Consider the following 25,121-nt stretch of genomic DNA (forward strand, 5'->3'; position numbering starts at 1 on the left):
ACCCTGACTTGTCTTTAGAAAGAATTCTGTTCAGTTCAGCAAGGATCCCCCTACCTTTGATGTCTCCTTTTAGTGACTTTCTATCCACTGACCCCCTCATTCTGCTTGTTGGGTATAAACCCCAGGCTGTCTTTGCTGATTTTTGAGTTGAGCACCAACTGACCTCTCTCCCCTATTGATATGGTTTGGGTCGGCATCCCCATCCAAATCTCACATGGAATTGTCATCCACGGTGTTGGAGGTGGGGCCTGGTGGGAGGTGACTGGATCATGGGGTGGTTTCTCATGGTTTAACACCATCCCCCTGGTGGTGTCATGGTAAGAGTGAGTTATTGAAAGATCTGGTTGTTTAAAATTGTGCAGCACCTCCCCTGCTTTTCTCCTCCTGCTCTGGTCATGCTGGACATGCCTGCTTCCCCTTAGCCTTCTGCCATGATTGTAAGTGTCCTGAGACCTCCCCAGCCATGCTTCCAATATGGTCTGCAGAATTGTGAGCCAATTAAACCTCTTTTCTTTCTAAATTACCCAGTCTCAGGTTTTTCTGTATAGTAATGCAAGAACTAATACACCTATCATGATAGTTTTGACACCTGTTGCAACACTTCTAAATAAAGCCTTCCTTACTGTTATACCAAGTATCAGTATAATTTTTTCTTTAACAGATCCTTAAATTAAGGCAGTACAATCAATGCTGTGGTGACCTACAACATAAAAGGCATCAACCAGCTGGCAAGTCAGGTGACTCAGGGTCTTTTGTCATCTCAGTCCTCATCCTCTAATGCCATGGACTCTCCTCGTTTCTCCAGAAGTGTTTCCATTTCCACACCTTTAATAATCCCTTTAGTTAACCTTTCCAGGTGTGCTCTCCCTGAGCTCTGAGCCTTAGCTCATTGGTTTAGTTCTGATTTAGTTCATGTCTCTAGCCTGACAATGACTTGTTCTTTCTTAAATTTGTGCTACACAGGTGGAAATCTAAAGTATTGTGGATATTTGGTTAGAAGAATAGTACTATGTAGAATTTTAAATGGATAGAAATATACAGGGTTTATGAATACATTTACTGGGGTGAACAATGTGTTTTACAAATGCATTCATGTTTATGATAGTGTATCCTCAAGAAGACAAAACTAGAATATAATGTATACACTCCTTTACCAGGAGTGTAAGTAAAGTAGGGCCCAATTTCATTGTAATGTTGGCATGAGCAAACAGGGCATTACAGTGAAGGAGACAAATAGAAACTGAAGAGAAAGATCCTATCATTACATAGGCAGGACTCTACTGGGAAAGGATTCACTGGTCTAGAAATCAACTCTGGTTCTTATGTCCAGAAATATTCCCAGAGAGCATGTAAGAGCTCAGACTTCAGAGTTGAATTTTCTGCATCCAAACAGTAGCTCCACAACTTAATAGCTTCCTGTGCTTTCATTTTTCTTTTGTAAATGGGGACAATAGTAAAATCTATCACTGTGTGCTTTGGTCAGTGATATCTCCAGTGAATAAATGGGGTTAGGGACATGGTAGGTGTTCAGTAAATATGAAAAACAAAAATATTCTTTATTGGTTAAGTGAGCATTGATTATGCAAGTGCTAAAAACAGTGTCTGACTGAAAATACTTTCTAGAGTATAGATATCTCATTCCTCTTATTAACATTATCTTTATTATATAACTCTATTAAGTTGGGGAAGTGTCCTTTGAAGTTATCAAGTGTCTTGTTTCTTATTAGAAATATAACAAGAAAAAAAATGACCTTTGGAGTGTACTTATCCACTAGTGGAGAGCTTGGTGCAATGAACAGTTAACCATTTTCCAGAGAAAATATTGTACTTTCTCAAGTTTGCCTTTCTTGCGTATTAACTCTTACAGTTGGTGTGTTTGCAAGATGGGCTTCAGTAAATCTGAAAACACCCTGTGTACCAGGAGTAATTACTTTTCTTCCAGCCCATACTTATTTGCTACCTTTGACCTACATCCCTTCTACCATTTTGCTTCTGTTCTTTCCCACCACTTAACCTCCATCATGGCTGGGCTGAATGCAGTTAAGGTATATTTTGTCATTGTTTTTTCTTAGTGGGATATTACTTCCATTTACATTTTAATCACATTTAGATATACTTTTGTTTTCTTTTTGTCCACATTCACTAGGATGCAAAAAGTGACAACTTTTGCTTTTTATGAAAATGAAATGAGAAAGAAAGATATGTCTGGCATGCTATGGAAAACAACTGTACAAGTCATTTATGTTATTACATTTGCATCTCATTATGAACATTTAGGACAAAGATAATTTCCTTTAGTTTGATCAGAATCAACAAAGAACCTCTGAAGGTTCTTTGGAAATTTGAATTTTCCTGCAAAAAAAATTTTTAATCAAATTGAGGATATTTTTTTCAATTGTGTATTCTCATTCCGTATGATGCTACTCCCAAGGGTATAGAAGTTAGTTCTTGAGAGTGGGAACAAATCTTACATATTTAAATGGGGTTTGTGGCCCTTCAAAGCTCAACCCTCTCTAACAAAATCTTATTCCTTAGTTTTTTTGTTTTCTCCCCATTGGGTTTTCTTGTGTATCACATAAGAAGCATTGACATTAAGTTCATGAAAGATACACCAAATGTATATAAGTTCAGTGTTACAAACCTACAGCAAATGGATGGTTGTGACTGCAATACTTTCCAAGGCTTACTAGATCTCAAAGTCATATCAAGAGACATGTGCTCTGCATACATATGGTTTGTCACAGGCCATCTTATAGATGTTGCTTATTTTTGATCCTTAGCATTTCTAACTGTGTTGTGGGCTTCAAGAACAATTTATATTTTATTCTACTAAAGTTGTTCAATACATTAATAATTAGGTCAAGCATTGAAGAAAAAACGTCTTGACAATATTTAGGTGACCAGCAGCTAGTGAAGTTAAAAAATTTCTCACATGCAACAAAATTAAAAGTTAAGTACAACCCTGCCACAGAGGCTGGGAGAGGCGACTGGCCCTTTGTTGCTCTGTGAGAAATCAAACTTCCAGCATGACAAGCAGGAAGCCCGCAGCTAAGGGAGTCAGTGTGTCACAATTATAAGCACCTGGGGTCTTTCCAGAGCATCATACCTTCTCCAGCCCCTGGAGTCACCTGCTTTCCTAAGTGGCTGAGGGAAAGGCCTGAGGTCCCAGACACTGTCCACTGTGCTGCTTCCCTCCATTCTCTCCAAGCAGAGCGCAAGTTCAGCCACCTTTGAAAGACACTTACCCCCTGGCCTGGGGATGCACAAGTTCAAAACTTTGCAGGGAGTAACCATGGGCTACGGCTTCATGAAAATGTCCCACTCACCAGTATCTTTTTCGCAGATATGAATGTGGAGGCATGAGGGAGGGCAATTATTGGATTACCAAGGTGCTGCTAAAAGCAGAGGAGAAAATACCCATTCCCAGTCATGTGTCTGGTGTGACATTTCACCAACCCATTTAAGTGCACAGGCCTCCAAATATCTACCTAATTAGTATGATGGTTTAGGCATTCTACACTTAAAATCACTGGCCTCATGTTAACTGAAGCCTGACTGGCCAGTGTCTCAAAGACACAGATGATGACCTGATCCCTCAGGAACAGTTGGTGTTTCAGCTTTGTGGGAGTGACTTTCAAGGTATGGAGCACTTGGGGGGTCTTTGAAACCTGTCAGGTTTCACATCTCTGCTTTGGGTGAAAAGCTCATCACCCACAGTAGTCAAGTAGTCAGGGATGTGCCTTTACTTGCTGGGGTTGATCTGTTGAAACTTTATGTCTAGACAATGGAAACATCCAGGAGCATTTCTGCTTTTATGTGGCCTCTTAATAATTGATGTCCCTGAAGTCCTATGTCCTCAGGGACAGTTCCTCTGATTGCTGGATGGTACCAGCTTTCATGATGTTAAATCTAACCTGTAAAAACCTGAGCATGAATCTCCATGAAAATAAGACCTTGTTCTTTCTCATTTAAATGCCCCCTTATTTTCTTCTCTAATATTCTGAGTAGGATTTCCAGTATTGTGTTGAAAGAAGTAGTGAGAGTGGGGATCTTTATCTTATAATAAATCTCAAAAAAAAAGATTCCAACATTTCACCATTGATTATAGTGTTAGCTAATGGCTTATCTTATAGCTAATAAGGAATGTATCTCTTTATTGTGAAGTATATTCTTTCTATACCTACTTTGTTATAAATTGTATTAGAAATGGATTTTAAACTTTGTCAAAATAATTTTAGGCATGCATAAAAATAGTTGTGATTTTTAATCTTTTTATTCTGTAAATAAGGTGTATGGCATTTTTTTATTCCAACATATTAAAATATTCTTGCATCCCAGGAATAAATCAAGTTTGATCATAATAAATGATCCTTTTATAGTGCTTTTGAATTTCATTTGCAACTACTTTGTGGATGATTTTGCATCTGTGTTCATCAGGAATATTGGCTTGCAATTTTTTTTCTTGTAATGTCCATCTCTGGCTTTGGTATCAAGTTAATGCTGGCTTCATAAAAGGAGTTTGGAAATATTCCTCCTTAATTTTTTCAAAGATTTGGTTCCATTTAAATGTTTGGTGAAATTCAGCAGTAATCAGATCTAAAAAAAACTTAAGTACACTAAAAATAAATGATAAAAATATTTTTAATTTTTAAGTGTTTATCACTTTCAAATAATTTTTAAGTATTCATTGCTTAGATATATAATATTTATCTATAAACATTAGAAAATATTTATAATTTGTTAATTTACTTATGTAATTTAATACACTACAATTTATTTGTTTGTTTTTTGAAACAGAGTCTCACTCTGTCACCCAGGCTGGAGTGCAGTGGCGCAATCTCGGCTCACTGCAACCTCCACCTCATGGGTTCAAGGAATTCTCTGCCTCAGCCTCCTGAGTAGCTGGGATTACAGGTGCCCACAACCACGCCCAGCTAGTTTTTTTTTTTTTTTTTAAGTTGAGATGGGGTTTCACCATCTTGGCTAGGCTGGTCTTGAACTCCTGACCTCATGATCCACCCACCTTGGCCTTCCAAAGTGCTGGGATTACAGGCGTGAGCCATCTCACCAAGTCCACAGTACAATTTATATCAGTAAATAAATTACATTGAAGTCCATAAGCAAATTCAGTTATAAAGTTAAGATAAAGTTGAATCAATTTTAAATTTAACTTTTAGCTTAAATTTTTCATTTGGTTATTTTTAAACCCGCATTGAATACAAAGATTAAACTTTGCACTTTTTGAGCATAGAGATATACATATAGTATATAAATAGATACATATTATATCTGTGTTGTTAAATTTTCACGGTGGATTCAATTAAGAAAAAGATATCTAAAAAGTCTCTGGAAACAAGATGGGGGAGACAATAATGAAAAACCAAACGGTTGAGAAACACTGTTCTCAACTCATATAAAGAGTGCATGAAGGAAAGCAAAAACAGAAATGGAAAGTGGCCCAGGAGCATTAAGAAAGTGGAAATCAGTATGTTCCCTATTTAAGGCATCGGCATGAAGCAAGGCCTTCAGAGAACCTAGAACCCAAGGTTCAGAGTCACCCATCTCAGCAAGCCCAGAAGCATCTGCAATATCTACGATGGCACTGCCCTTTGCTTTACTGATGGCCCTGGTGGTGCTCAGCTGCAAGTCAAGCTGCTCTCTGGGCTGTGATTTGCCTGAGACCCACAGCCTGGATAACAGGAGGACCATGATGCTCCTGAAACAAATGAGCAGAATCTCTCCTTCCTCCTGTCTGATGGACAGACATGACTTCGGATTTCCCCAGCAGGAGTTTGATGGCAACCAGTTCCAGAAGGCTCCAGCCATCTCTGTCCTCCATGAGCTGATCCAGCAGACCTTCAACCTGTTTACCACAAAAGACTCATCTGCTGCTTGGGATGAGGACCTCCTAGACAAATTCTGCACTGAACTCTACCAGCAGCTGAATGACTTGGAAGCCTGTGTGATGCAGCAGGAGAGGGTGGGAGAAAGTCCCCTGATGAATGCGGACTCCACCTTGGCTGTGAAGAAATACTTCCGAAGAATCACTCTCTATCTGACAGAGAAGAAATACAGCCCTTGTGCCTGGGAGGTTGTCAGAGTAGAAATCATGAGATCTTTCTCTTTATCAACAAACTTGCAGGAAAGATTAAGGAGGAAGGAATAACACGTGGTCCAACATGAAAACAACTCTTATTGACTCATACACCAGCTCACACTTTCATGAATTCTGCCATTTCAAAGACTCTCACTCTTGCTATAACTATGATCATGCTGATAAATTGTTTTATCTATTTAAACATTTATTTAACTATTTATAAAATTTAAATTATTTTGTTCATATAACATCAGGTGCATGTTTACACTATGCCTAGTGTAATAAAACATTTTCCTTATATTTACTCAATCCATTATTTTGTGTTGTTCATTAAACTTTTACTATAGGAACTTCCTGCATGTGTTCATCCTTTAATATGAAATTCCTAGCCTGACTGTGCAACCTGATTAGAGAATAAAGGGTATACTTTATTTACTTATTATTATTATATGCAAGATGTAAGTAAAAATGACCTTTCTCTAAATCAGGTTGTAAGTTGTACTCAAGATATAAAAGTGACCATAACAAATCCACTTCCTACTCTCTTGCATATTTTATTTTTGTATGGAATAAAACTAAAAATGGTAATCATACTTAATAGCAGTTATCCCAAATACTCTAAGGAGAAAAAGGAAGAAACGACGATTTCTTTTGGCAGCACGTAAACTGAAACATGTCAGGAAATAAAAATAAACAGAGATATCCTCTGTAAGATGACTGGTATAACATGTGGTAGAAACCGTCTATTGCCAGTTGGATATATGAGTTTGCAACTTACAAGGAATGCAATTGCTAGGGGTTCATATATGGCAAGCAAAATCCCAGAAATGAAAGTTCTCATGTGTGGAGAGAGGGTAGAGAGAGAAAAGGACTTAAGCATGATTCTGAGGACCTTCCACCTTTAAAGGGAGGGAAGAGAAAAGCCACAAAGGAAGTAGAGGGATTGACAAAAAGAGAGAATGGTGATTAATATGGTCTGGATCTATGTCCCTGCCCCAATCTCAGGCAGACCAGTCTCTAGAATATATATATATACACACACACACACACAATATATATATATATTTATATATATAATGTGTATATATAAAACATATATGTATATATATGCTTTTCTTATTTTATAACTATATGGTTATTATTTTCTTAATTACTACATATATATCAGAAAAGGGACTGGATGCAGCGGCTCGTATTTGTAATCTCAGCAGTTTGGGACCGAGGTGGGTGGATCACTTGAATTCAGGAGTTCAAGACCAGCCTGGACAACATGGTGAAACCCTGTCTCTACTAAAAACAAAATTTGGCCAGGCATGGTGTTGGGTGCCTGTAATCCCATCTATTCGGGAGGCTGAGGTGGAGAATCACTTGAACCCTGGAGATAGAGATGGTGCCTCTGCACTACAGCCCCTGGGTGACAGACCAAGACTCCGTCTCAAAAAGAAAAAAAAAGAAATAGAAAAAGAAAAAGAGAAAATGGAAAAGGGAATGCTCTCTCCTCAATCTTCACAACACATAATAATCTAAAGAGCAGAATTATTGGAGTATTCTGGAGAAAACTGGAAAATAGTCACCCTTCATACTGAAGGTAAGTCTGATTTATATATTCAGTCATGATACGGTATCTTACAGGAAAATCTGGAAGAGTTTATATTCTTAAACCTAAGTGAAATATACATATCATTCACTTGCTGATTCCGATACCCAGCACGGTTCCCTCCTTCTTCCCTAGGTTTTCTGGATCTTATTTTCACTCCTACTGAGGCTCAGAAATAATACCCCAAAGTGAAGGTCTCAGAAGCAGCCTCAGAAGCAAAGTTTCTCTCTGGCCTTCTCCTGCCCTGCTGTTTGTCACCCCTCATCTGCTGATGGAGCCCCTTTTCCCCAAAGCCAGCCATAAAATTTGAAAATGTGACTCTAACTTTCCCTCACCTTTGTGTGTAAGAACTGAATGGGCCATAAAGAAATTCTCTAACCTACCCTGTTTGATTGTAGATAGTAAGACCCCCCTTCTAAAAAGAGCTTGGCCACATACCCAAGAGGAAAGAATGGTGCATGGAGAGGCCAAGAAATATCTGACCAGAAGGGCCGTGCTGGGTTCATTCCCCTACTCAGAATATTAGCATTAGATGATGCACTTTTTATCTAATCACATTTCTACATGGCTATCCATTCTTCATGGAACATAAGCACAAAAAGGGATAGTTTTTTTCCTGTACTTTGGGTCTTCATTTTGAAGGCTTCCATAGTTATATAAAACTGTGATTCAATTCATGTGTTATGCTTCTCTCTTGTTAACCTGTCTTTTGTTATAGGCGTGTCAGCTGTGACCCTTTTGATAGGAAGGAAAGAGATCACACTATTTCTGCCTCTGTAGTTCTGGTGATGAAGATGGGATGCCTGAAGCACCTGACTCACATACTGATGAGGTCCTGGTAAAAGACTGATAAAGAACTTGCTAATAAAGGTAAGAATTTTTACCAAGGTCAGTTCTGAATTTCTGCTTGTAGTGTCTGGTCAAGAACTAAAGGTCAAAATTTCTCTTTATCTCTTCTTTTCTAAATGCAGGTCATCAGGAGAAGATCATTTGTTGGAATTGTTCCCTTGTGTAAATTTGGACTTATGGGACCCATTTGTTATTGATCCTATCCCTTCAACAGACAGCTGTTGTTTTGCTGTTTTGTGTCCTGAGAACCTGACTTGGCTTGCTGCCTGTCAGGACACCCTTCGGTCTGTGCAGGGGGCCAATCCAAAAGTTGGAGGCTCCCACTGAAAGCTTACATATTGACTATTGCTACCTCTCAAGACGTCTAAGTTTTTCTTTCTTGTGGCTATCTTTAGAGGTGGCTCTGAATTTTGAGAGGACTGCATCTTTGCATTTCTTTGAAGATGTCTCATGCATCCTTGGTTAAGTCATAAAAGGCTTGGTTTTTGTTCTGAGTCACTTGGTAGGTGTCTTTGTTTTAAAAGAAGAGGAAAAAAAAGGAGAAAGTTTCAAACATTAGAAACATTGGTTGTTTGTTCTTGCTGAAATCCGATAAGTGAGTTTAAAGTAATTTTAAGAGCTCTGTATTCAATTATTAGCTTAATTTAAAGCTGATATCAAGGCTACCATTTTTTAAAGGTCTTTCTGATTTTCTCCTTATGATCTTGTATATCCCATGTAAACTTTTTCTGTAACTCAAGCCTTTTTAATTATATATTTGAATCCTCTGTTTGCTTCCTTTCTTGTAGGCAGGAATTTTGCTGAAAAAAAATGTGTAACTTCATTGGCCTTTTGTAGAAGCTTAAGACCTCCCCAGTCTGGCCCCTCTAAGACTTGTTCTTTCATTTACTTCTGCCCCTCCTTCCTTCTGCCACTTTCAATCTTCCATCTAGGTCTCTCTTATCATCGACAAGCCCCTGCCTCTGCATTTGGTGGTCAGTGGATGGAAAACTACTAAGCAAAAATGTCAGAGTTCTGTCAACCAAATATAGGGATGTAGAGAAGACTTCTAGAAAGCCTGCTATTCTTCGAAGAATGAAAAAACAAAAATGTTGCGACAGACGCCCCATTACATAGAGTCTCCTGTCTTCCTGAAGATACATTAACTCTTTAGAGTAAGTTGTCAGTTTTACAAATTTATTCCTCCTTCAGATCATTCCTTTTAACTTTATAATTGAGAAAATTTTCACTCACGCTTTGAATAAGGAATGAATTTGCATCTATTCCACCTCGATTCAATAGAGAGAGCACTGACATAAATAAAGAAACTTTAGAGAATGCAATGATTGCCACAGGTGTCAACAGGGTAGACTGGAGAGGCATCTTGACAACATTGCAATTAAGGAAGTAATAAGGAAATATGTGTGAATTGTGCACATGTCAATTGCTCAGCTAGCAGGGCAGGGGTTCAGTTTAGCAGGGATCTGTCAGTTGTGCGACTCAGGTTGGAGACCCAACCATACATTATTTCTCTTCTGTTCCTGAGTTAGAGGGTCCTAATTTACATGTTAAACCAGTTTTCCTTTCCTCCACCACTTGTAGGGAACCAGTTTAGGAGCAGGACAACAGAAGCATATTTTAATTCACTTGGTTCTGTCTTTTGTGATTGCCTAATTAGCCTTTCAAATATTAGAACCCCTTCCATTCTTGGGTAACTGCTTACATTTTTAATGTAATTTTTTCATTATATTTATATTATACTTTATACTATATTTATATTATATGTAAAAGTTCTGATTTGGCTTCATATTGTTACCCTGCCCTGAAAAATCTCTATAGCCATATCTCATTTCATATCTTGCAGTTTTCAACTTGTTATATATAATCTACAGTATTGCGGAACCCAGCAGCAGGTCTGGAGACACCTAGACAGGGGGTGTGGTGGGGACACTGAGTGCTGGGCTGCTGGCCCTGCCCACATCCTACTGAGGAGCCAGCTTTTACTGCTCCCAGGCCCACCTCCAGCCAGGAATATCTAGTCCACTTGAAAAGGGATGGGGGGAGGCAGGGATCAGTGCAGGGTACCCAGGGAGACATGACGAGGCATCATCACACAACACTCTATGTAGACAGCCATGTTTTTCAAACCTCAGAAGCAAGGGTCTAAATGTAGCCTCATTTTCACCCTTCCTGCCAGATGAGTCATGAGTTGTAGGGGTGTAGACCCACTGATGTCCAGTCTGGCATCAAAATGCAGTAAATGAAGGGAGTCCTGCCTATAGCTCTATGTCCAATGAGCTGGTAAAGAATGCAGGAGCTCATCTGTCACTCTGTTTAAGAGCCTACACGTGCTCAGTCCTTCAGGAGAAGACCGCACCAGGCACAGGATTCTCATTTGTTCAAACAATGAAAGCGCACGTCATGCACTAGAATAAGCTGGAAGAACCAGCAGTAGCCTGAGAACATGGAAGGAGGTCGGAGATGTTTAAATCATAGGCAATAGTGTCAGGTACTCATGAAATGGAACAATACCAACGAGCAGCATTAAGTCAACTGTTCAGATCATTCCTATCAGGAGGGAAGATTGAAGTAGATGCTGAGAACACAGAGTTCTATTGAGCTGTGGCCAGCATCGTGTCCACAGCATGGGTAACACGGACACCACAGCAGCCTGCAGAGTACAGGGAGAGATGGGGGTTAACCCACTTCCAGATGCAAACTTTTGATTTCTCCCTAGAACCCAGCACGTCATCACAGTGCAGGAAAAATTATTCCTGGGACCAATGCAGTCCAAGGGATCTCTTAAATTCTGCTCACAATGCAGCTTCCTTTAAAGACCAATAATACGAAGACAATTCTTGAACAGAAGGGTCACAGGAAGACCCTCCAAAAATGTCATTTCATTTGATGTCATTTCCTTGTAACATTGATGAGAGAAAAAACTGGCTCCCCACCAGGGCCTTTTCTGTGTGGAGTTTGCACGTTCTCCCCATGCCTGCATGAGTTTTCTCCAGGTACTTCAGTTTCCTCCTGCATCCCAAATATGTGCATGTTAAGTTAATTGATTTTCTAAATTTCTCCAGTCTTAGTGTGTGTGTATGTGTGTGTGTGTGTGTGTGTGTGTGTTTGAATGTGCCCTGTGATTAAATAGCTTCCTGTCCAGTGGGGGTTTCCACCTTACACCCTGATCTGTGAGGATAGGTTCCTGCCCCCCTTGATCCTGAAACGGAATAAGTGGATTGGAAAAATGAATAAATGAATGAATGAGTACAAATGATTGCAAAACAAAATTCACAAAGCATATGACACTTACACAGATGCACAACAACGTATGAAAGTGCTCAGCAAGCCCATCATATTTGTTCCTCTTTGTTTTGGAACTGCTTGGTTGTAAGAAGTGTTCCTTACAATTTTCACTTTGTAAACATTTATTTTTTGATATAACCTTCAAGTACTATGACTGGAAAATATCATTTATTGTAATGCCAACCATAGACAACCATACACAGCCAAAGACAACCATACTAAGCAATGTGGTTGAGTCTGTAGTTAAAGCCAGACTTTCCTTGGCAAACAACCCTTTAAAAGCATTCATTTTATGTTGCAATTGTAGCAGTGAAACAGCAAAATACCTAACATAACTAACTCCATTTTGCTTATGGGGCCTATACCCATTCCTGCATGTAGGTTGGGATAATTTTAGAGCACTGAGATAATGTGCCAAAACAGCAATCATGTAGTTTTTAAAACTAACTCTGGGATTAAAGGAGAAGGATGTAAACAACTAACTATGTTACCTTAAAGATTCATAGGACCGTTGTGACCTGACTAAGAACAAAGAATTTTTCAAATTCCTTGGACCTGTGCTGGTGCCCACATGTCTGCTGTTGATGGTCACCTCTTCATCCTGACCCCTTCCTCGTTCACCTGCCTGTAACATAAAAAGAGCCTGAAATTTGTACTGTCTTAAGATGGTATTTGAAGATACTAGTCTACCATCTTCTCAGTTTGCTGGCTTTCCTAATGAACCTGCTTTCCCTGTCAGCAACTTTCTTCCCTTGAGTTTGGTTTCCAAGAGGTGAGCAGCTGAACCTGGGTTCAGTTCCACTATCAAGGAATATCTGAGGCTGAGTAATTTATAAAGAAAAAAAAAAAACGTTTATTTGGCTCACAATGCTGCTGGCTGGAAGACTGGGCATCTGGTGAAAGCCTCAGGCTGCTTAGATGCTATACAGTTTAGATGTTTAGTGGAAACAACCTAGATTTCTACAGTTTACATGTTTGATGGGGATAAACATCTAAGCATCACAATCTTGGTCATATGAATGATCTTTTCAGCACTCACAACTCAACCAATGGACCGAAAGAGAAAGAGGGGAAGAGATTCTTCAATGGACACTATCAGTACACAAGATGAAGTCCTGAATGGGCTGGGCATGAGAAATATCCTTCTCCTTGGCAATAAGAGCAGCAGGCTGACCTATGAGTCCTGAAGGAGGAGAAAGTCAGAGTCCATATGGCTGGGCTGTCCCAGAAATTATTAGTTGTTTTCTCTTTATTCTTAAATGCACAAGAAAACTCAAGAGTAATAAATAAATTGGCTTCCAGGAGTTTGCAGTGATGGGTTAATAGAGTTGTTTTCGTATATTTTTGAAGAAATCACTAATTAAATGTTATGATTTATTTTTTTAATTGGCAGACAAATGTACTTCCTTTTACTACTTAAAAGGTATTTTGTTGGCTGGGCGCGGAGGCTCACACCTGTAATCCTAGCACTTTGGGAGGCTGAGGCAGGTGGATCACTTCGGGCCAGGGGTTCAAGACTAGCCTGGCCAACATAGTGAAACCCTGTCTCTACTAAAAATACAAAAATCAGTTGGGCGTAGTGGTGTGCACTGATAGTCCCAGCTACTCCAGAGGATGCGGCATAAGAATCACTTGAACCTTGAACCCAGGAGGTGAAGGTTGCAGTGAGCTGAGATTGTGCCACTGCACTCCAGCCTGGGTGACAAAGTGAGACTGTCTCAAAAAAAAAAAAAAAAAAAAAAAAAGGAATATATTTCATCTACTTTTCGTTTTTTTTTTTTTTTTTGAGACGGAGTCTCGCTCTGTTCCCCTGGCTGAAGTGCAGTGGCACGATCTCGGCTCACTGCAAGCTCTGCCTCCTGGGATCATGCCATTCTCCTGCCTCAGCCTCCTGAGTAGCTGGGACTACAGGCGCCTGCCACCGCGCCCAGCTAATTTTTTGTATTTTTTTTAGTAGAGACGGGGTTTCACCGTGGTCTCAATCTCCTGACCTTGTGATCTGCCCACCTCGGCCTCCCAAAGTGCTGGGATTACAGGCATGAGCCACGGTGCCCGGCCTCATCTACTTTTCCATTGAACTTAAAGGCAGTCAGTTCAATTCATTTATACTACACCCCCTGTTGCTCTGTAAAGCAATAGACAGCAACCATTTGACATTCAAAATGGATCTCAGAATCCTAAGTCATCTCACTCTCCCTGCTCTACTGATTTGATGCCCTCTTCTTTACTTTCTATGTTTATATCTATCCCCCACTTCCTTTAAAGGACCCTTCCAGAAAAGCCATTACATTGATTCTCCCTAAAGTTTTGACCTTGCATGATTGGTGTGGTCAGAATAGTTCACCCCTCCTGATTTATATTTCTCTCCAAACAGTTGTATAAAGAGGTGTCATCCAAATAGTGTTATTAAGAAGACAGAGTTAGTGTTTTTAAAATATCTTAAAACAGCCTGGCATGGTGGCTGATGCCTGTAATCCCAGCACTTTGGAACACTGAGGCAGGATGATTGCTTGAGCCCAGGAGCACCAGACCAGCCTGGGCACATGTTGAAACCCTGTCTCTATAAAAAATTTGAAAAATTAGCCAAGCATAGTCGTGCATGCCTGTGGTCCCAGTTACTCAAGAGGCTGAGGTAAAAGGACTGCTTGAGCCCAGGAGGTCAGGTTGCAGTTATCTGTGATCATACTACTGCACTGCAGCCTAGATGACAGAGTAAGACCCTGTCTCAAAAAAGAAAATCTTAAAACAGTGGATGTTTGCTATTAGGCATGTAATAAATGTTGGTATTATCATTTTTAATATTAGTATTATTATTAATATCATCATCCAGATTAAAATAGAAACTTTTGGGATCATCTGATTTTCTTTCTATTAGTTCCAAGTTTCTCAAGACTATCTTATCATTGCCTGGGTGGATTTATTAACTAGGTAGGGTCTTCAGACAAACTTAATGTCTAATATCCTGCCAGAGAGATTTGTTGGTGTTCTAGCAACTGAAGCCTGGTTGTCAATCTTTTGGGAGTTGGTTGGTGTGACTTCTTCCTTCTCTCCAGAGCTGATCACATGTGGATTAAGTGAAAGAAAGTCAAGTAGCTGATCTTTGAAAACTCTCTAGTCCCCAATTTTTGCTGCATTGAATTTTGCTAACTTACATTTTGCAGTTAGTAAGGGGAAAGTCACTTCCCTTATTTCACTTTCATGACAATCAGAATTGCTTGTGTTTTCTTTCTGCCTACAAACAACTGTCAAGTAGTACTTTCTACAAAAGTTGAAATGAGAAACAAGAAAAACATAAATTTTGGAAATTATAGAGAAAACCAGTGGAGCTCTTTTGCCTTTCTTTTACTTCCCTTTGTTTGTGTTACTTCATCATGAATTAGAATGTAATGTGGTAGCAGCAAGGCAAACTTTGCCCAGTAAACCACTACATTAAAAAGGAGTTCTAAAAATTCACTTGTTGACCTTTAAAATTAAAATGAAGAATCACAAATTAGTAAAGGAAAGACGGCTATGACTGTTTAACATGATAGCATGGGGCTCACTGCCCTGCACCGTCAAAGTTTCATGTAGACAGAGATGTAAGGAACTTCAACAGATCACACTGAGCTGGTGAACAACTGAGGGTCACCAGTTTCTGTAATATGAGCCTCTAAAGAGAGGTAGCAGCATCTTTGAGTCTCCTGTGCATAGCTCAGAAGTTTCAAGCATAAAAACTGTTCAATAGTTTAAATGAATTAAAGATAGCAAGAGTTGAAGAATAAAAGCTGTACTTGGTGAAGTAAAATTATTGAACTACTGAAGATAAAATGATTACAATTGGATAATTCCTTTACCTACTTGGACAAAACAAACCTTTGCTATCAGCATTCTAGGGCTGTTGAGACTTTTGATACCTAGGGCATGGGTCAGAAGAAGAGGAGGTCACCACCGAGAGCAAATACTCCTTCACTCAAATATTCTAGGAGGATTTATTGTTTTGGCAACAAAGAAGCAAGAACCTCCTTGGGAAAGGAGTTCTAAAGTCATCAGGATGTGGTGAGCCTGCACTTAGGGAATGACTTGATGTGATAAATACCTTGTGAGTCGTCACTGCTAAGGAAATAACATTATTTTAAGATTAAAATTTCCATACCCATATGCACCTTAAAAAAAACACAGAATTCCTTTTAGGGGTATTAGCACAGCGTGAGGAGTGCTATATTTCTCCAATAAGAAAATCATGCAAAAAAGGCAATGTTCATTGATCTAAGCTTGAGCCCCCAGGGAAGCACAACCACATGAACCTGAATGAATATATTCTAGAAGATGGGAAGCACCAGCGAAGTTCTTTCACTAATAACCGTCAACATCTGCTATGGATCAAATATTAAACAAAGATAGTCCTAAAGTGTTTAATTTCCGGAGATAGGTAATTCCCTAACTGAATACAGAAACCCGTAGGGCCCAGGGATCCTGATTTCCTATGCAAAATGGAGGGTAGAATTGGAGGCTAGGATCGGGGCTAAAAGTATATTCTTCTAACATTAGCACAAAGATGTTTCTCATCTGATCGATCAATATCCATTTGGATTGATAATATCTTAAGTTTACTGGGAATATTGAACATCTATTGCAAAAATCAAGAGTGTAGAGTGATGACCTCCTTTTAGGTCATATAGAACAAGGTTTTCAACCCCCATCTGTGGACTAGGATACTGGTCCTGGCCTGGTAGGAACAGTGCTGCACAGCAGGAGGCAAGCAGGCCAACCAATAAGCATTAACACCTGAGCTCCACCTCCTGTAAGATCAGCAGTGGCATTAGATTCTCAAAAGAGTGGGAACCCTATTGTGAAGTGCAGATGCGAGGGATCTAGGTTGTGGTCTCCTAATGAGAATCTAATGCCTCTAAAAATGTACTCTCCCCAACCCCGTTTTTCATGGAAAAATTGTCTTCCACCAAACTGGTGGCCAAAAGGTTGTGGATGCTGATATAGAAGACATGTAAATGAAAACAATAAGTGTAATTAAAAATTTAGAGAAATGATCAGAAAAATGAAAAACATTTGTGCTCCATTAAAGCCATGCATAGATAGAATGTCTTCATGGAATCAAGGATCCAAGGTTCATCCAAATCTCAGTTCAGCCAGGCCAAAAGCATCCTGATTTCCCAATGGCCCTCCTCTTCCCTCTACTGGTGGCCCTAGAGGTGTGCGGCTATGGCTCTTTTGGATCTCTAGGATGTAATCTGCCTCAGAACCGTGGTCTGCTAGGCAGAAACACCTTGGTGCTTCTGGGCTGAATGAGGAGAATTTTTCCTTTCTTGTGTCTGAAGGACAGAAGTGACTTCAGATTCCCCCAGGAGATGGTGGAAGTCAGCCAGCTGCAGAAGGCCTAGGCTATGTCTTTCCTCTATGATGTGCTGCAGCAGGTCTTCAGCTTCTTACACGGAGCACTCCTCTGCTGCATGGAACATGACCTTCCTGGACCAGCTCCACACTGTACTTCATCAGCAGCTGGAACACCTGGAGACCTGCTGCTTGGTGCAGGAGATGGAAGAAGGAGAAGCTGGGGGTGGGAGTGATTGAGGGCTCTACACTGGCCTTGAGGAGGTATTTCTGGGAATCCATTTCTACCTGAAAGAGAATAAATAAAGATTGTGCCCAGGAAGTTGCCAGAGTGGAAATCATGAGATCCTTTTCATCCACAAGTTTGCAAAAAAGATTGAGAAGTAAGGATGAAGAACTGGGCTCATCCTGAAATGATTCTCATTGACTAATCTGCCATATCACACTTGTACATGTGACTTTGGATATTCAAAAAGCTCCTTTCTGTTTTATCAGAAATTGTTGAGTTAGTTTTAGCAAATACTTCATTAATAGCATAAAGCAAGTGTATGTCAAAAACGTTCAGTTCCTGGGGCATCCGTAACTCAGAGATAACTGCCCTGATGCTATTTATTTATCTTCCTTCTTTCTTTGCATGCCTTGTATTTATGATATTTATATATTTTATATGTTCATCTTCACATTGTATTAAAATTTATAAAACATTCACTTTTTCATATTATTAAGTTTGCATTTTGTTTTATTAAATTCGTATCAAAGAAAACTCTGTCAATGTTTCTATTCTAAAAACAATGTCTACTTTCTCTTTTTGTAAACCAAATTGAAAATATGGTAAAATGTATTAAGTCATTCATTTCATTCCTATTATATGTATAAATTAAGTAAATGGAAAACTGTGGGATTTTCTTAAAGAAATACAGGTGAATAAGGCAAACACAGTTTCTCTCAGTCTAAGAGGGAAGGAGACATAAAAACAGGACAAATATTTATATTATTTCCATTATGTTAAATGCTACAAAGAGAAGTAAAGAAAAGTGATGTTCTCACATCAGAAACGTTAGGTATAAATGGTGCTGGGAAGAGAAAAATATTAGATATCCTTCCTAAGGTGTGGGGGAGATATGCAAGTATAAGTCTTATTGGCAGGTGGGAATTATGTGTCTAGAATGCCATGGGGGAAGGTGTTAATTTGGGATTCTTTATTTTATGTCTGATTATCAGGGCACGGGAATGGATGCATCACATAAACAGAAGGGACAATGTGATGAGGACATAAATTTTATCCTGCAGACCCTCAGCAGTTAAATGAAGGGCTGATGAGTAGAGTCTGCAAAAGGCCCTGAGGCCGATAGCCAGTGCAGTTAGAAGGTGAAATAGGGAAGAATCAGGGAAAGACTAATAAGGAAAGGACGGTGGTACTTTCAGGGAAGGAGGACCAAACCATCCTAGTGAATCTGAAAACAGAAGGCACTGGTGACCTTGGCCGATGATGGAATATATGGTTTAGTAGAATTAATGGAACAAAAATGAGAGATGAGAGTAGGTTAGAGAAAAAACACAAGAAGGGGAATTAGGTATACTGTGCATAAAAAGTCACCATGGAAAGGCTAGTCGGGGAGTGGAGTTGGGAAATAAGGTGGTATCTGAAAGAAAATGTTGTTTACACACCCATGCATATTTTTTTCATGTGTCTTGAAAGCATTTTCAAAGAATAGATCAATTGAAACAAACCTTTTGACATTTTCTATTGAGGTATGATTTACAGATTTAAAAATTTCTATTATTTAAATTGTACAACATGGTGTTTTGGTGTAAGTATACCTTGTGTAATGATTCCCACAATCAAGTCAATGAAAACATTCATCACCTAATATATTCACCATGTTGTGTGTGTGTGATGAGGACAATTAAGACCTACTACCTCAGCAAATTTCAAATATATGCTATTATTAATTATATTTACCATAGTGTACTCAAAATTTTTAACAAAAAGCTATTACTTATTTAAATATTTGATTTAAAATTTTTCTTATTTGAAAACAGTAATTTATTAAAATTATAACATTACTGTAATCAATATTATTTTGTAGTAAATTTCAATAGTAACATATTTACTTGCTAATTTCCATTCTTTTTTCAATTGTTTCATTTTGTTTTATCTGTTAACTTCATTTACTACAGTTTCTATGTTAGTCAATTTCTTTCTCTTTTTTATTGTTTTGTTTTGAGACAGGGTCTTGTGTCTGTTGCCCAGGCTGGAGTGCAGTGGTGTGATCTCAGCTCACTGCTACCTCCTCATTCTGGGCTCAAGTGATTCTTGTGCCTCAGCCTCCCAAGTAGCTAGGATACAGGAGTGTGCTACCACACCCAGCCAATTATTTTATTTTATTTTTGTAGAGACAGGGTTTCGCCATATTGGCCAAGCTGGTCTGGAACTCCTGGCCAAAAGTGATCCATCCACCTTGGCCTTCCGAAGTGCTGGGATTACAGGAATGAGCCACGTGCTCAGCCAATTATTTTGTACTTTTTAATCATTGACATTTTAAATAAATTATAGCTAATTAGCTAATTCTTTATGGACGGTTGATTTATTTTGTTTTTAATTGACAATAGTTATACATATTTATGGGGCACACTGTGATGTTTTGGTACATGTATACATCAGATAATGTCAAATCAGAGTAATTAGCATATTGATCACCTCAAATATTTATCAATACTTTGTGGTAAGAACATTCAAAATCCTGTCTTCTAGCTATTTTAAAATATAAATTAATATTGCATCTTACTATGCAATAGAACACCAGAATTTATTCCTCCTGTCTCACTGTAATTTTGCACCCATTGAACAGCTCGCTCACTCTCTCTCTCTCTCTGTCTCTCTCTCTCTCTTTCTCTCTCTCTCCCTTACACTCCCCTGCCTCTGGTACTCACTATTCCACTCTCTACTTCTACGAGACCAGCTTTTTTAGATTCTACATAAGAGTGAGATCATGTGGAATTTGTCTGTGCTTGGCTTATACCACATAACATAATGTCCTCCTAGTTCATCCATGTTGCCACAAATGACAAGATTTTATGGCTTAGTGGTATTTAATTGTGTCTATATACCACATTGTAAAATCCGTTCATCTGTTGTTGGACTCTTAGGTTGATTCTCTATCTTGGCTATTGTGAATAGTGCTGCAATAAACATGAAAGTGTAGATATTTCTGTGACATATTGAATTCATTTCCTTTAGATACATACTATGGGCATTTTTTAAAAACTTTATTCTATGTACAAGACCTGGACAGTTCCTTGTATATTTCTGCAAGCATCATCTAGGATATAGAACTACACTTCTCCCTAGTCACATTTCTCTTTTGATTTGACACTCACTCACTTCCTTTTCTTGCAAATCTGATTTTACCTTTAATTTCTATATTGCATCAGGAATATTCCATCAGGATTTATTTATTCTATGATATGAACATCTAAATTGATTTTTGTTAGAATGCCAGACAATTTTCTTAGAACATTTTATTGAAATTTTATTTCCTTCCTTATTAACAACACGTATGTTTTTACCATATATCTAAATAATTTTGATACTACAGCCATTTTTGATATTATGTGGTTTATTAATGTAATTACTACTTTACTCATTGTTACTTTACTTCAGATACTATAAAACTCATTTAATTCTTCTGGTTGATGTAGCTAAGGTCAATAATTCCTTTCTATATTTAATGTCATTGCTTGCATTATTTCACAATTATCTTTAGAATTGTTCTAAAGTAGAGAGCATCGACTTTACAAAATCGTAAACATTTGTGGATCCCCAAATGGCAGATTATACTGCATAACAAAGAATGAAAGATAAGATCAACATGAATTTTCTAGATGAAAGACTTGAGTGAAGGCTGTTATTAGTGACATGCTTCTAACATGCAGGATATAGAAAGGGAAAAATCATAATTTTATACTGTAAAAACCTGGCAGTCATCCTCATAACAAAGTAATTGAAGTTAACATCAGAAGTAATAGGACATATTGATATCATGTACTCTGGATATTGTGCAACTTAGTGAGCATATAAGTTCTGTGATTTTCATTCCTTAAATCCATAACCTCATTGTAATCATGAGAAAACACCAGACAAATCCAAATTGATGAACATTCTACAAAATAGCTGACCAGTATTCTTCAAAACTTTTGATGTCATGAAAGACAAGGAAAGACTGAACATGTGTTACAGTTTGGAGGAGACTAAAGAGATAAGACAACTGGATACAATATGGGATCCTGGATTGAATCTTGAAACAGATTATTCAAAGAATATCAGATAAAAAAAAATGAAGAAATCTGAGTAAAGTCTGAAGGTTAGCAGTATTACACCAATGCTAATTTCTTAGTTTTAATAGTTGCACATGGTTATGTAAGTTGTTAACATTAGAAGAAACTAGGTTAAGGGCATAGGGGAACTCTCTGTCCTGTCTTTGCAAAAGTTAAAAATAAAAAGGCTGCCAGGATTATCTATCTTACTGGTTAATTTTTTAAATGTATTTAATTGATTAATCATTCATGAGATTCTTGATTCTTTCCCAGAAGACAGAAAATTCTATCTCCAGTGTAACTGTTAAAAAGATAGTTCTCCTGTTCTTTAGCCCTTAAGGTTCCTCAAGTCAGAATGTACAATCAACCCAGCAGCTAACTCAGCCAGCCTGCATCACAAAAGACACCAGCCAACTGCCAAGTCAGGTGACTCAGAGTCTTTGGTTAACTCAGTCCTCCTCCAGTAATGCACTGGGCTCTCCTCATTTCTCCGGAAGTGTTTCCATTTCCACATCTTTAGTCCCTTTAGTGAGCCCTTCCAGATGTAATCTCCCTGGGCTCTGACTCGTGATGCATCGATTTAGTTTGAATCTAGCTCATGTCCCTAGTGTGATCATGATTCAGTCTTTCTTAGGCTTGTGCCAAATAGGTAGAAATCTAAAGCCTATGAATGTTTGAATAAATTGGTAGAAATACGTAGGGTTTCAGAGAGTTGTTTATGAATATATTACTGGGGTGAATGAAGGGTTGTACTAATTGATTCAAGCTTACAAAGATACATTCTTAAGATTACAAAAGTGGAACATAACATGTAAATAAAATGGAGCCAATTTAATTGCAACATGGCATGTCTGACATGAGTAAATGGGGCTTTCCTGTGAAGGAAGGGAATGGGAGTGAAGAGAAAGACCGTGTTGTTATTTGGACAGGACTCTGCTGGGAAAATGTTGATCAGTCTAGAATTTAAGTTCTTATGGCCAGAAATGTTCCCAGGAAGCATGTAAAATCTCTGGACTCAGAGTCAGATTTTCTTGGTTCCAACAGTGGCTCCACAATTCAATAGCTTTCTGTGTTTCCATTTTTTTTCATTTGTAAACGGGGATAGTAATAGAACTTCTCACTATCTGCTTAAGTTACATATTTCCAGTGACATAATGAAGGTAGGCACATGGTAAGTGTTCAATAAATATGAAAAATGAGCATATTTTGGTTAAGTCAGTCCTCACTGAGTTAATTTTTCCTCACTGGGTAAAGTGAGAATTGACGTGTAACTGCTAAGAACAGTGACTGATTGACAATAAACACTGTCTCCAATTTAGCTATTTCATTCTTCTTATTTACATTATCCTAATTATCTAACTCTATAAAGTGAGGAGAAATATTCTTTGAAGTTATCAATTCCCTTGTTTCTTACTACAGACATGATGACAGAATTATTAATTTCTTGAATTTATTTATTTAGTAGGGGAGAACCTTGTGCAAGCAACATGTCCATTACCAGAAAAAAGCTATTGTACACTCCCAAATTCGCCATTCTAGTGTATAAACTCTTGTGAGTGGTTTGAATGTCTCCGTCCACTCTCCCTGAAATCTGGATTCTGTAAAGCTGAAAATGCCCCAAGCCAGGAATGATTACCTTCGGTCTATATCCCTTCTACCATTTTGCATCTGCTTTTCTTCATCCCTTAATCTCCATCTTGGCTGGGCTGAATGCAGCTAAGTCACATCTTGTCATTCTTTTTCTAGTGGGATATTTTCCTTCTTACATATTTTTTGAATTATGGTAAAATATACTTAATATAAAATTCAGCGTTTTAACTGTTTCTAAGTTCAGAAGTAAGTATATTCACCTTGTTGTACAACCAACTACCAGAACTTTTATCTCATGCAAAACTGAAACTACCCATTAAACAACAACTCCTCATTTCTTCTCCCATCTGCCAGCCCCTGTCAACCACCATCCTACTTTCTGCTTATATGAATTTGTCTGCTCTAGATACCTTTGTATGTGGAATCATACAGTACAGTAGGCCTTCTGTATCCATGGATCTACTTCCACAGATTCAACCAACCTCAGGTCAAAAATATTTTTAAAAAATAAAAATAACACTACAACAATAAAAACAATACAAACAAAAATGCTGTATAACAACTATTTACATACCATTTATGTTGTATTAGGTATTATTAATAATCCAGAGATTATTTAAAGAATACAGGACAATGTGTACAGGTTATATGCCAACACTTTGCCAATTTATATAGTGAATTCATAGCACTCATGGATTTTGGTATCTGAAGGAGGTCTTGCAACCAATCTCCCTGCAGATACTGAGGGAAGACTGTATAGCACCTTCTCATATTCTCACGTGGTGGAAGGGAAGCTAGCTCTCCAGGTTTTCATTTATAACAGCCCAATACCTTTTACGAAGGCTCCCCTGTTGTGAGTTAATCACATCCCCAAAGTCCCTGCCTCTTAATAACATCACCTTGGGGATTAAGATTCTAACATATGAATTTTGGAGGAACACAAACAGATAATAGCAATATGCATGTTGGCTATTTGTATATGTTCTTTGGATAAACATCTATTTAATTCCTTTGGCTATTCTTTGAATTGAACTATTTTTTTATTGTTGAGTTGTAGACATTACTTCTATGTCCTGAATATTAATCACTTATCAGATTTACTATTTGTAAACATTTTCTTGCATTCCATAGGTTGCCTTTTAAGTCTGTTAATTGTGTTATTTGATGCACGGAAATTTTAAATTTTTACATAGTCCAATTTACCTATTTTTACTTTAACTGTTGGTGATTTTGGTGTCATATCCAAGAATTCATTGCCAAATCCATTGTCATACTCTTGTCCTATAGGTTTCTTCTAGTAATTTTATTGTTTCATATCTTATACTTAGATTGTTATCCATTTTGAGTTAATTTTTGCATGTGGTGTAAAGTCAGGGGTCCAACTTTATTCTTTTGCCTGTGGATATCCAGTTTTCCCAGCATCATTTGTTAAAGGGACTATTTTTTTTCCATTATGTAGTCTTGGTACACTTGTCAAAGATCACTTGACCATACAGGTGAGGGCTTATTTCTGGGCTCTCTATTCAATTCCATTAGCCTATATGTTTGTCTTTTTTCCAAGTATCATACTCTTTTGATTATCATAGCTTAGTAAAATGTTTTGAAATCAGGAAATATGAGGCCTCTAGCTTTGTTTTTCTTTCTCGAGCTTGTTTTGTCACTCCAGAGTCATTTGAGACTCCTTAACTTTTAGGGTAGTTTTTTCTACGTCTGTTAAAAATGTCACGGCGATTTTGATAGGGATTGCATTAAATCTGTAGATCACTTTGGAGAACATGAAGATCTTAACAATGTTAAGTCTTCCAGTCCATGATGGATATAAATACATGTCTTTCCATTTATTTTTGTCATATTTAATTTTTTCAGCAGTATTTGATAGTTTCCAGTGTACAAGTCTTTCACTGGGTTATGTTTATTCCCGAATATTTTATGCTTTTTGATGCTATTGTAAAGAGAGTATTTTCTTAATTTCCTAATAGGATTATTCATTGTTAGTATATAGAAATGCAATTGATTTTTGTTTGATTTTGTATCCTGAAACTTTGCTCAATTCATTTATAA

General features: G+C 38.0%; 2 protein-coding genes across 2 annotated transcripts in view; one reads left to right on the plus strand and one right to left on the minus strand.

Moving 5' to 3' along the window:
* The first annotated feature begins 4,997 nt into the window (after positions 1-4,997).
* On the plus strand, positions 4,998-6,236 carry LOC117099357 (interferon alpha-1/13). The gene has a single exon (XM_033238752.1). The coding sequence runs from the start codon at positions 5,597-5,599 to the stop codon at positions 6,164-6,166; it is 570 nt and encodes a 189-aa protein (XP_033094643.1). The 5' UTR covers positions 4,998-5,596; the 3' UTR covers positions 6,167-6,236.
* Positions 6,237-16,205: 9,969 nt separating this feature from the next.
* The window catches only part of IFNE (interferon epsilon), a 121,554-nt gene continuing 112,638 nt past the window's right edge, over positions 16,206-25,121 (minus strand). The window contains exon 2 of the mRNA XM_033237482.1: positions 16,206-17,441. Within this exon, the coding sequence (XP_033093373.1) occupies positions 17,218-17,441 (224 nt within the window). The 3' untranslated portion in view covers positions 16,206-17,217. The remainder of the gene's footprint in view (positions 17,442-25,121) is intronic.

Source organism: Trachypithecus francoisi, unplaced genomic scaffold, assembly GCF_009764315.1.
Source record: "Trachypithecus francoisi isolate TF-2019V2 unplaced genomic scaffold, Tfra_2.0 Lachesis_group16, whole genome shotgun sequence".
Classification (NCBI taxonomy): Eukaryota; Metazoa; Chordata; class Mammalia; order Primates; family Cercopithecidae; genus Trachypithecus; species Trachypithecus francoisi.

What these genes read in the sequence shown, in the direction of transcription:
- LOC117099357 (XM_033238752.1), top strand. Translation starts at nt 5,597, where the DNA reads ATGGCACTGCCCTTTGCTTTACTGATGGCCCTGGTGGTGCTCAGCTGC.